At 43.7% G+C, this 10,398-nt stretch overlaps 1 protein-coding gene across 2 annotated transcripts in view; it reads left to right on the forward strand.

Annotated features, from left to right (window-relative positions):
- Window positions 1-10,034, forward strand: part of DRG1 (developmentally regulated GTP binding protein 1) — a 47,660-nt gene extending 37,626 nt beyond the window's left edge. For both annotated transcript variants that reach the window (XM_015562904.1, XM_015562903.1), the window contains 8 exons: window positions 1,157-1,280; window positions 2,135-2,310; window positions 3,802-3,871; window positions 5,388-5,557; window positions 6,259-6,389; window positions 7,742-7,909; window positions 8,166-8,288; window positions 9,705-10,034. In XM_015562904.1, the coding sequence (XP_015418390.1) occupies window positions 1,157-1,280; window positions 2,135-2,310; window positions 3,802-3,871; window positions 5,388-5,557; window positions 6,259-6,389; window positions 7,742-7,909; window positions 8,166-8,288; window positions 9,705-9,804 (1,062 nt within the window). In that variant the 3' untranslated portion in view covers window positions 9,805-10,034. The remainder of the gene's footprint in view (window positions 1-1,156; window positions 1,281-2,134; window positions 2,311-3,801; window positions 3,872-5,387; window positions 5,558-6,258; window positions 6,390-7,741; window positions 7,910-8,165; window positions 8,289-9,704) is intronic.
- Window positions 10,035-10,398: the final 364 nt, after the last annotated feature.

The raw sequence follows: 10,398 nt of genomic DNA on the forward strand, positions 1-10,398 counted from the left end.
CTCAATCTGGTCCCGCGCCCCCCCGACGCCCCTGTGCCCAGGTCCGGGTTCTCCGACTCCCTTCAGTCCAGGCCCGCGTTCCCCGAACCCTTCCTCACGGGCCCGCGTGCCACACCACTGCGCCTTGGTTGGTGCTCCTGGTGCTGTTTGTTTTTCTCAGTCTCTAATTGTGTGTGTTTTCGTGCACGTACGTGCGTGTGCACCGAGGTCTGCTTCCTTACTCCAGCCCTGACTGCTCACGTACTTTGTGTGTGTGTTGTGTGCGTACGTGCGTGTGCACCCAATCCTGTTTTCTTACTCCAGCCCTGATTCTCCTTGTTCTGTTTGTTTCAATCTCTAAGAGTGTGTGTACACGTGTGTGTGCGTACGTGCGTGTGCACCGAATCCTGCTTCCTCACTCCCGCCCTGGCTGCTCCCGCACTTCGGTATCTTTCCTCATCACCTCTTGACCCCCCCCACGCCCCCCTCCCCCCCAGCCTCTGCTTTGATGGCTCCGTTTCCCGGGAGTAGGACCTGGGAGTGGATCGACACCTGTGGAGGCGGTCGATTCCACCCGGGTGGTCGTGTGATTCTGTCGCTCTTGAAACCGGGGAGAGTGGTGGCCAACACTGTGTTGTATGGGGCGCAGCAGGTACAAGCAGCGGAAAGGGAACCAGCGGATGAGTTTCAGCCTCATCTGTGGACGCTGCTGGGAACGTCAGGTCTCTTCTCTAGACACCCCGTTTGCTTGCTCTGTAATGAGGAGAATGGGCCGGGTGATGGAGAGAATGGGTTTTTACTCTTTTTAACATCTGACTAAAATGGGTACAGGTATACTGACCTGAGAGGGACCGAGGAAGAAAACGTCATCCCCTCGGACAGTGGTTCTCAACCTTCTGGCCCTTTAAATACAGTTCCTCATGTTGTGACCCCACCATAAAATTATTTTCGTGGCTACTTCATAACTGTCACATTGCTACTGTGATGAATCATCATGTAAATATCTGATATGCAGGATGGTCTTCGGCGACCCCTGTGAAAGGGTCGTTCGACTGCCAAAGGGGTCGCGACCCACAGGTTGAGAACCGCTGCTCTCGGAGGTGGGGGAGCTTTTATTCTGGGTCTTGGCGCCTGTCGGGACTGCTTCTGACTCGGGGCTGTGATTCTTCCCCTGTAGATGGCTCGGACTCAGAAGAACAAGGCCACGGCGCACCACCTGGGGCTGCTGAAGGCTCGCCTGGCCAAGCTGCGCAGGGAGCTCATTACTCCGAAGGGCGGCGGCGGCGGGGGGCCAGGAGAAGGTTTGTGTTGTCCTTAGATCTTGTTTTCCTCTGGCGCAATTTTAATCCAAATAATCCAGGCACATGGCCCACAAGTAATTTTTAAATTTCTATCAGAAGATTTATGCTTTCTAAGCCTAAATTCTTTTTTTTTTAAAATGTATTTTATTGATTTCTTACAGAGAGGAAGGGAGAGAGATAGAGAGAAACATCGATGAGAGAAATATCGATCGGCTGCCTCCTGGGCATGTGCCCACAACCAAGGTACATGCCCTTGACCGGAATTGAACCTGGGACCTTTCAGTCCGCAGGCTGATGCTCTATCCACTGAGCCAAACCAGTCAGGGCTAAGCCTAAATTCTTGATTTGTGTTTATTCTGCTGATTTCAAAGGCAAGTGGATATTACCTAAATAAATTAGGGTTTTATTGATGTGTATATTGTACCGATAGATTTACATCGGCTTACAGAAATACATACACATAGACAGTCAGGATAAAAATTAAGGAAATGGATGCCAAGGGACACGAAGGTAGGAAGAATAAGCGTAGGCTGGAGAAATCGAGAGAGAAAAGGTTAGGAACAAAAAGGAATGTCGATATTCTGTACACTTTCTAGAGAAGGGCCACAAATGAGGCTTTGAACCTGTTTGCAGCCATTGTAAAAAGAAAAAAAAAAGGAAACCTGAAAAGTCCATTAAACTGCAAATTGCTGTAGTGAGATTTTGTATGCTTAATTCTACTCTAGAGGTAAACTGTACAAAATTGCAGAAATAGGTCCTCGTCAGATAGGTAACCAGAATGTGAAAGGAATTACACGAGTCTCAGCACTCAGGGATAACCTTCTTCCTCTTTTTGGTATTTGGTGATGTTTTAGGTTTTGATGTGGCCAAGACAGGTGATGCTCGAATCGGGTTTGTGGGTTTTCCATCTGTGGGGAAGTCAACACTGCTCAGTAACCTGGCAGGGGTGTATTCTGAGGTGGCAGCCTATGAGTTCACCACTCTGACCACTGTGCCTGGTGTCATCAGATACAAAGGTGCCAAGATCCAGGTGAGTCAGTCCTGCAGGACAAGGAAGGGGGGGGAACCCATCCTTTCATTCATTTAAAAAGCACTTATTGGGAGGCTCTCCCTATACCAGACCTGGTCTTTGCTTCCTGATCATTGTCGAGCAGGGAGATAGAGCAGTCAGGCCAATCAGTACACAGTGGGGTTGACCTGTGAAAACACAGGGAAAGGAGGTACTACTTTTCATCTGAGGATTGGGTGTGGGGGAGGTCTGGTAAGACCAAAACAAAACAAAAAAGACTTCATGTAGAAAGTGACATTGGAGGAGTGGAAGGGAGGAGGAGAGACACACAGAGAGAAACATCAATGTGAGAGAGACACATTGACTGGTTGCCTCGCACATGCGCCCTGGCATCGACTGGAATGGAACCCATGTCCCTTCAGTCCGCAGCCGGATGCTGTATCCCCTGAGCCAAACCTGCTAGGGCTGGAGGTGGGTCTTGAAGTTCAAAAGGCATTTCACCAGCCAGTAAAGGTAAAAGGCTACTTCACGGAGCCATAATGGTGAACAGCCTACTGTGGTGTGAGCTTAGGTGTGGGACAGGGAGTGTTAGTAACTGAATCTGGAAAGGTAGGTTGGAGTGGAATTATGAAGGACCTTGTGTACCTACTAAGGAAGTTGAATTTTATCTTGTACCTAAGTAGGAGCCATTAGAAACTTTTTTTAAAAATATATTTTATTGATTTTTCACAGAGAAGAAGGGAGAGGGATAGAGAGCCAGAAACATCGATGAGAGTGATCGATCAGCTGCCACCTGCCCGCCCCCCAGTGGGGACGTGCCTGCAACCAAGGCACACGCCCCCAACCGGAATCGAACCTGGGACCCCTGAGTCCGCAGGCCAACGCTCTATCCACCGAGCTAAACCGGTTCGGCTACCATTAGAAACTTTTAATAAATAATATGGCCAAAACCGGTTTGGCTCAGTGGATAGAGCGTCGGCCCTTGGACTGAAGGTGCTGGGTTCAATTCCAGTCAAGGACACGTACCACGGTTGCAGGCTTGATCCCTGGCCCTACTCTGGGCGTGGGCGGAAAGCAACCAATCGATGTTTCTCTCTCACATGGATGTTTTTCTCTCTCGGTCTCCCCTTCCCCTCTCTCTAAAAAAAGTGCGGTGATATTGAAAGATAATAATAGAGACAAATGCATTTGGCTCCAAAAATGTGGGTTATAATTTTACTTGAGTTATTAGGATTGTGACTTTGAGTAAATCACCACTTTTATGATACTCAGCTAATATCCTTATTTTATAGGTTTGTTAGGCATTTTAAACCAGATTAAAGTATGTAAAAAGCTTGTAGCTGACATTTAGAAGATGCTTAGTTAAAATAATATTCATATACTCATAAGGAACATTTGATTTATATCTCCTAAATTTTGTATACTTGAGAAACAAATCATTCTATGTGATCTCAGATTTATAGTAAGTTTTCCATTTCTCTCCCCTCCCCCCTTCCCCCCCCAATCTTGCAGCTCCTGGATCTCCCGGGTATTATTGAGGGTGCCAAGGACGGGAAAGGTAGAGGCCGTCAAGTCATTGCAGGTGAGTGGTCCAGGGCCACCATCCTGGAATGTCATTCCTTTACCAGACACTGTCCTTTAGCTGGGGACTGTGGACTTGGAGACGATGCCATAGTGAAGGGTATAGTTTTACCCGATTCTTACCAGAATAGAATGTCAGAACTTGAAGGGACCTCAGATCCCCATTTGAGGAGGAACACTAAGGACAGGAGAGGTAAAGGGCTTTGGTCCAGTGTTGCAGTGTTCATGGAAGATTTGGAATTAGAACTGAGGTTTCCTTATTCCCACCCATGCTTTTTCTTCTTTTCTTTTTATTTAAAGTAAAATCTTACAAAAGGCTGATCATGAATTGCAACAATCTGCTACCCCACCTCTCCTCACCTTCACTGTCACTCCCCTTTGACAACTATACTGTCAACTCTTCAACTGTTTCTTCTACTTCATACTTTTTTAAAGTGTCTGCACACCATCACCTCATTTAAAAAAAGAATTTATTGATTTCAGAGAGGAAAAAATTTTTTTTTATTGATTTCAGAGAGGAAGGGGGAGAGAAAGAGAGAGATAGAAACATCAATGATGAGAGAGAATCATTGATCAGCTACCTTCTGCATGCCCCCTACTGGGGATCGAGCACACAACCTGGCCATGTGCCCTAACCGCAAATTCAGCTGTGACCTCCCCGTTCATAGGCTGACACTCAACCACTGAGCCATGTCAGCTAGGCTACCTTCATACTTTTAAAAATTATGCTTTAATTGCTATTTCACGGTTAATTAATTTTAGACATCTATTGTTGGGTTTTTTTTTTGTGGTAGAGGATGAACTCTCTTACTCCATACCTCTTTTCCCATTTTTTCAAAGAAGTTTTATTACAATTTTTAGTTAAGTCACGGTCATGGTTTACATGATTATGTCATGTTTATGTAACTTTTATTCAATGCTGTTTTCCATGGAGTAAATTATTAGCTGTTGGTTTGTTTACTTTTCTGTGTTTGCTAATATTTTCCAAATGGTCCAATAGATCAAATACCTATCGATCAACATTTTTCTAGATACTTACAGTTCCAAAAATAATCTTATTAGCCCTGGCCGGGGTAGCTCAGTTAGTTAAAGCATCATCCCAATATGCCAAGGTTGCCAGATCCATCTCCGCTCAGGGCACATACAAGGAACAGCCAGTGAATGCATAAATAAATGGAACAACAAATCAATGTTTCTCTCTGTCTCTCTGTTTCTCTTCCTCTCTCTTTCTCAAATCAATAATAAAAAAGAAGTCTTATTGATTTCATTCTCTTCCCCCCTATCCCTGACACTACCCTTCTGCCCCCTGTATCTTCATGGCATAAATCTTTGCTAATCTTAAGAACTTCATGTGTGTCCATGTATTTACAAAAACATTTTTTGCCTGTTAAGTGCAGGAACTCTCCCCCACCCCTACCCCCACCTTCACCCTCACCCCTATACTCTTGAGTATTTGTATTAGTTAAATCTTTAATGAACTTTGCCTGGGTATAACTTTTATTTTTTTAATTCTTCAGTGGCTCGAACGTGTAACTTGATCCTGATTGTTCTGGATGTCCTAAAACCCTTGGGACATAAGAAGATCATTGAAAATGAATTGGAAGGCTTTGGCCTTCGCTTGAACAGCAAACCTCCCAACATTGGCTTTAAGAAGAAGGATAAAGGAGGCATTAATCTCACAGCCACTGTAAGGGGATAAGGTGGTATGGGGCAGGCTGCTAAAGACGGGTGGAATGGATTGAGCTAAGGGACAGTGTCATTTGGAAATTACCGGACTCCTAGCACTAATTGAAGTAACATAATTACCTTGTAATGATTGACAAGAATCAAGAGTAGGATAAGAGTCAGACTCTCATTTCCTCTTTTGGGTTAACTGTTTGAGGTGGTATGGGGGTATAGACCAATTTTATGTTTGCAGGAGGTAGATCGTTGCCAATGCCATGTTTTTATTCATTCAACACAGATTAATAGAGTGCTTACCATGGGCTAAGTATTGCTTTACGCTCTGGGGAGTGGATGGGAAAGGGAGCAAAATAGACAAAAATTCTTTCTCTTACATTATATGAGCCTACTCATGTGATTTTAACTTAATTACCTCTTTAAGACCCTATCTCCAAAAAGTTATATTCTGAGATTCTAGGACTTCAACATGAATTTGGGTGGGGGCTGTGGGGACACAATTCAGGCCATAACACCTTCCCTAGAGTTTGGAAAGATTTTCAGTTTTTTGTATTTCCTACTATAAGTTCGTTACTCTCATCCAGGATAGCAGTCTTTAGAAATGAGTTTGCTGCACCTCAGCTAAGGTTACCCAGATTCATCAATGGATACTCTTGGGAGTTTTTATTTTTGCTCTCTGACCAGTCATTGTCTTCTATGTCTATTCAGTGCCCTCAGAGTGAGCTGGATGCTGAAACTGTGAAGAGCATTCTGGCTGAATACAAAATTCATAATGCCGATGTGACTCTGCGTAGCGATGCCACAGCGGATGACCTCATTGATGTGGTGGAAGGAAACAGGTATGGACCGACTGCAGCCTGGTGCCCAAGTTTGAATTTGAAGCCTCTTAATGGAAACAACATTGGATCCTGAATGTGGCAGACCTCGATTCTAACTGTAGTTGTGCTAGTATCTCAAATATTAGCGGGCCTTGGTTTCTTTGGCTATAAAGGGTTGATCTTGCTTTCTAACTTCCTTCTTTGCTTTGAAATTTCATCATGATGGTCTGATTCCCCATTTCAGTTACTTGCTGTGAACTAGGCTGTCCCCTAAGCTCTGTGTCATATGATGGTTGAAGAGACTATGTTCTCAGTCTTCGCTCCTAGAATTAATCCATGTGAGAAGTCCTAGAGGCTATCCTGCAGAACTCAGAGTAGGCCAGGCTGTGTGTGTTCTCTCTAACCTAAGGGTGCATTAGCTAAAACCCTAATCCATGAAACATTACTACTATTAATATTTGAAATTAAATAATAATTGAAACCACTGTTAAAATTATTCCTGGCATTTGGATATAATATTTTCTAGTTGCCTTCCTGTTCATTTGTTCCAATTGGTTGGATGAATTTATTTGATCCTCATTTGAAAATAAAGCCAGTGCTTTGATTTAGGCATTTAGTGAGATAATTGAAGCCTGAGAATTTGTGGCCTGCCTATTTAATACTAACCTTAGCTGCCACATTGATTGGGCATTGGGATTGTGACATTGCCAGATTTTTGTTTTTTAAAAAATATATTTTTATTGATTTCAGAGAGGAAGGAAGAGGTGGAGAGAGAGAGAAACATCAATGATGAGAGAGAATCATGGATTGGCTGCCTCCTGCACGCTTCCCACAGGGGATCAAGCTCACACCTGGGCATGTGCCCTGACCGGGACTCGAACTGTGACCTCCTAGTTCATAGGTTGATGCTCAACCACTGAGCCATGCCAGCTGGGCAAGTTTTTTTTATTTAAAAATTATCATGAAATATGTTATTAGAAATATATTTACATTCTTACATTTCTGAAAACAACTTTGTAGGAAATCAACTCTGAGTCCTGTCCTGGGCACATATGTAGAAAGTGAAAAAGCTATGAGTAGATTCAAAGCTTGTGTATGACTAAAGCTTGTGTTCTTTTCTCTGTAGCATGTTCTCTCAGCTGCATGGCTGGAACTAGAGTCTGGGTTTTGTTACCTGTAGTTCACTTTTTGGATGTTCTACTTTATTTTGGTAGGAAGTTCTTTTTTGTGGGATAGAGGGGGTGGGGGTTGATCTGCATCATATGATCCCTGTGGAGAGTCTCTGATTTAGGATTCTGGATGAGGGGGTACTGATAATCAAACTGACAGTCTTGTCAGCAGCTCCAGACTAATGTCCTGTTTTTCTTTTTTAGAGTTTATATCCCGTGTATCTATGTGTTAAATAAGATTGATCAGATCTCCATTGAGGAATTGGATATCATCTATAAGGTACCTCACTGTGTACCCATCTCTGCTCATCACCGCTGGAATTTTGATGACCTGTTGGAAAAGATCTGGGACTATCTGAAACTTGTGAGGATGTAAGTCTTAGTGGATAGGGTAATATTGCTGTGGGAATTAAACCAGACTGTATTACAATGGTGTCCTGTGCAGCTCATTAACATAAAGTCTGTGGAGACACAGATTAATTCCTATCATCTGCTAGGCCATATTGAGGGCACTTTTTTTCTCCAGTTGGGGGTTATGTGCACCTGTTCTGGGAGGTGATGGAGGGCTGGTTTGCGTTCACATGAAGCATTCCAAGAAGTAGGCAACCTCTGCTGCTTCTCTTTCTAGTTACACCAAACCCAAAGGCCAGTTGCCAGATTACACATCCCCAGTGGTGCTGCCTTACTCCAGGACCACAGTGGAGGATTTCTGCATGAAGATTCACAAAAATCTTATTAAGGAATTTAAATAGTAAGTATCACGGGCACGTAGGTGGTGCCTTCTTTTCCCGGTAAGCTACTGATTTCACTAACTGGAAATTCTTAGCATGGCATTAATAGCAATATGGCCACCATTTTCTGTCCTTTTGTACATAGTTCTTAGCTTCTGTGAGGTAGGTCTCAGTGTCTTGTTTACCAGTTCCCATCAGTGAACTACATATTTTTAGTACTTGAGATCCATGGATAAAAATTATCTTCATTTACCATTTATATATTTCTTTTTAGCTTATTGATTTGAGAGAGAGAGAGAAACATTGATTTGTTGTCCTACTTATTTGTGCATTCATTGGTTGATTTTTGTATGTGTCCTGACCAGGCATTGAACCCAGAGCGTTGGCATATTGGGACGATGCTGTAACCAACTGAGCTACCTGGTCAGGGCCCAGTTATGGTTTCTTGATAGGGAGAATTTTCCTGGCATGGCTGAGGAAGGGAGGTCCTACATTTTTTATCAGATACCCACTGATAGTTTTAGTAGAACCAATAAAAACTGGTATTCTTTAACAGTGGATAACTGACACTGTACTTCTGAGAATTAATTTCCAATCTGATTTCAGGGTATTTCTCTATAATAAACCCATGCTTTCTTAATTTTAAGCTCATCTTGTCACACTTCTCATTTGTGTTTTTTCTCTTTGACTTCCTTAAATTGGCTTTGGAACATGAGGAATTACACAACTTCCAAGTCTATGCTATTCTATATGTGAAGGTTCCTGTGTGCCACACTGCTGGGGAAGATAAAGCCTCTGAATGGATTTTTTTTTTTTAAATATATTTTATTGATTTTTTACAGAGAGGAAGGGAGAGGAATAGAGAGCCAGAAACATCGATGAGAGAGAAACATGGATCAGCTGCCTCCTGCACGCCCCCCACTGGGGATGTGCCTGTAACTAAGGTACATGCCCTTGACCAGAATCGAACCCGGGACCCTTGAGTCCGCAGGCCGATGCTCTATCCACTGAGCCAAACGAGTTCTAGCCTGAATGAATTTTGAGTCTGACTTTTGACTAGGCAGAAGGATCCTTGACTGTTGCAGGACTGTAGCTCTTAAGAGCCTGAATGCTAAACCTGAGCAGAAAGGTGGCTGCCAGGTAGTCAAGCTAGGTCAGTGATGGCGAACCTATGACACGCATGTAGAGGTGACACGCGAACTCATTTTTTTGGTTGACTTTTCTTTGTTAAATGGCATCTAAATATATAAAATAAATATCAAAAATATAAGTCTTACTTTTACTATGGTTGCAAATATCAAAAAATTTCTATATGTGACACGGCACCAGAGTTAAGTTAGGGTTTTTCAAAATGCTGACATGTCGAGCTCAAAAGGTTCGCCATCGCTGAGCTAGGTGATTGTTCATACTGACTGTTCTTTTTCCCTTCCATATAGTGCTCTGGTCTGGGGTCTCTCTGTGAAACACAATCCTCAAAAAGTGGGTAAAGACCATACGTTGGAGGACGAGGATGTCATTCAGATTGTGAAGAAGTGAAGCCTTCCCCTTTGCCTATCTGCTGGGCCAACCACTGCAGCTTTCCCCATGACCAAGCCCCCCACCTCAAGCCCCTTCTGGCTTTGGCAACCATTGGATCAGGATTCAGGGGAGGGAGATGGAGGTACCCAAATTGGAACACTTGTCTTAACTTGGTGTCACCTTGTGTGTTGAACTGCATAAAGGACCTGACGGCCAGCTGGCTGTGTGCAGGTCATGTGTCATTGTCAGAATTTGTTTTGCGATGGACTAAGTGTGGATGGGTATGTACAGCGAGGCAGCTGGATAAGGGGTTACTTGGGAACTTGGTCTTGAGTGTGAACTGGATAAAAATGTGACTGCAACTTTTTTTTTTTAAATTCTCACCCGAGGATATTTTCTCCATTGATCTTTAGAGAGTGAAAGAGAGCGGGGAGGGATGGAAGGAGGGAGCGAGAGTGAGAGAAACATTGATGTGAGAGAGAGAGACATCAACTGGTTGCCTCCTGCATGAGCCCTGACAGACCAGGGATTGAACCTGCAATTGAGGTATGCACCCTTGACTGGAAATTGAATCATGACTTTTTGGTTGACAGGACCAATGCTCTAACTGCT

This window comes from Myotis davidii, unplaced genomic scaffold (assembly GCF_000327345.1).
Source record: "Myotis davidii unplaced genomic scaffold, ASM32734v1 scaffold478, whole genome shotgun sequence".
NCBI classification, from domain to species: Eukaryota; Metazoa; Chordata; class Mammalia; order Chiroptera; family Vespertilionidae; genus Myotis; species Myotis davidii.